The sequence below is a fragment of the Fukomys damarensis genome, unplaced genomic scaffold (assembly GCF_012274545.1).
Source record: "Fukomys damarensis isolate Sample0158 unplaced genomic scaffold, DMR_v1.0_HiC HiC_scaffold_16, whole genome shotgun sequence".
NCBI lineage: Eukaryota > Metazoa > Chordata > Mammalia > Rodentia > Bathyergidae > Fukomys > Fukomys damarensis.
The window spans coordinates 62,594,253-62,596,269 of NW_022900928.1; the positions used below are offsets into that span (position 1 = coordinate 62,594,253).

General features: G+C 31.1%; 1 protein-coding gene across 2 annotated transcripts in view; it reads left to right on the forward strand.

The window, feature by feature from the left end:
- Rbm7 (RNA binding motif protein 7) overlaps nt 1–1,512 on the forward strand; it is a 7,872-nt gene extending 6,360 nt beyond the window's left edge. For both annotated transcript variants that reach the window (XM_010629430.3, XM_010629432.3), the window contains exon 6: nt 112–1,512. In XM_010629430.3, the coding sequence (XP_010627732.1) occupies nt 112–474 (363 nt within the window). In that variant the 3' untranslated portion in view covers nt 475–1,512. The remainder of the gene's footprint in view (nt 1–111) is intronic.
- Nucleotides 1,513–2,017: the final 505 nt, after the last annotated feature.

Here is a 2,017-nt window from a genome sequence, read left to right on the forward strand (position 1 = left end):
AAAAATATATATATATATATATATATATGTATATGTATGTATATCTATAAATTAGCTTTGATAACTAGGAATATTTGCAGTTACCATTTTTTTCTTTTTCTCTTGCTTCAGATGAACAATGTTTTAAGACAAATGCCATATGGTGGAAAATTTGGTTCTCCACATGTGGATCAATCAGGATTTTCACCATCAGTTCAATCACATAATCATTCTTATAACCAGTCTTCAAGCTCCCAGTGGCGCCAGAATACACCACCATCACAGCGTAAAATCAGACAGAATTCTCATCCCTACCTAGCAGAGAGACCTTATAGCCGAGAACAGCGTTACACTGATCATGGGTCTGACCACCATTACAGAGGAAGCAGGGAAGATTTCCTCTATGAAGATAGGAATCATGATGGCTGGAGCCATGATTATGATAACAGAAGGGACAGTAGTAGAGATGGAAAATGGCGGTCATCTCGACACTAGCACATATTAAAAAGGACATTATTTTATAGGGCCATTTTAGGCTCTTTTGACTAAGTTTTGCTGAAAATATTTTGAAAAATTGTACAGAAAAGCTTTTCCAGTTGCCACATTTGTAAAAAACCTATAGCTACAGTTAAATACAGAAATGAGAAGAATTGTGGTTCCAGTCTTATTTCATTAATAACCTTTCACCTCAGGGTTTTATGAAGAGGAAAGGGTTTATGCAAATGAAAGTGCCATGGTTCCTAATCATTTAGACAGCTTCAGAAGGGTGGATTGTATACCAGGCATAATTTTTTTAAAATTTAAATTTTGAAAAAAAGATTTATAGTAAAAGATACATCTCTAATGCTGTTGTGTATTTTACTGTAACAAGTTTTACAAATCTAAACATTCCCATATACTTTGATCAGACCTCATAGATGGTTGTATTATAAAGCAGATATTTTAATTTTTTTGTACTGCAAGAAATTCTGTGCTGAGTGAATTCAGTTTTGGTGTATATAATAGGAAGTCCGTATTGATAGTTATCAGCTAATCAAATGGCTATCTGTATTTTGTTAATAAATGAGAAAATATAATTTTTGAGTGATTTTTTTTTTAAGTTTCAGAAAGTTATTGTTAGAGGATAAATCATTTTGTTTAACTTAGAGAATTTAAGTATAAGTTCTGTGAGATGCTCTTTGTAACTTTACCCTGTACAAGTATAAATCTACATATACTATTTCTTTGTAAAATTTTAGAAATTTTTAATGAAATCATGTTTGATGTATGACTTGGTCACTCAGGAAGTTAAGTATACATGAAATATCTATATGTGTATATTTTTACATGGAAAATTACAGTATTGATGTGAATTCGCTTTTTCAGGAAGAGCAAAAATATCAATGCATACTCGTAAAATGTTTTACTGAAAGTATTCTTTTTGGGAAAAAAGATTCATGAAGTCTTTATATGCTGCCTCTCTCACTCAAATTTCAGAAATTTTAACATTTCCCAAGTTCCCTGTACCAAGGACACATTTTGTTACAGAGATTGTACAGGTTAATTTTTGTTTGAACATTGGAAAGAATTTAATGTTAACATTTTTCTGCTTTTAAAATTTTAAAATCTTTAAAATTTTTATGTATCAAGATGATATTTCCCTATCATTACACAATTATTTATAAAATTCATTCCTTCAAAAATTTGATCTTTTTAAATACTAATCAGCGTTTGTACTGTTACTTTTTAATATATTAAAACCATAAAAAAGTGATGTCTTTTTTTTTTCTTTTGCATCATATTGTATTAAGTTAGCGACATGTTTTTATTCAGTGATAATTTGGTGTGAAAATTGGGAATTCTGGGCTGGATATGATAGCACATGTCTGTAATTCCAGCACTTGGAAGGCTGAAGCAGGAAGATCACCATGAATTTGAGGACAGCCTGGGCTACATAGCTGAACTTGAATTACCTCGCAAAACCATGCCTCAAATCCAAAAAACCAAATTGCCAGTTCTTTAACCTTAAGCATCCTGAAATACTGTATATCTTTTGTAG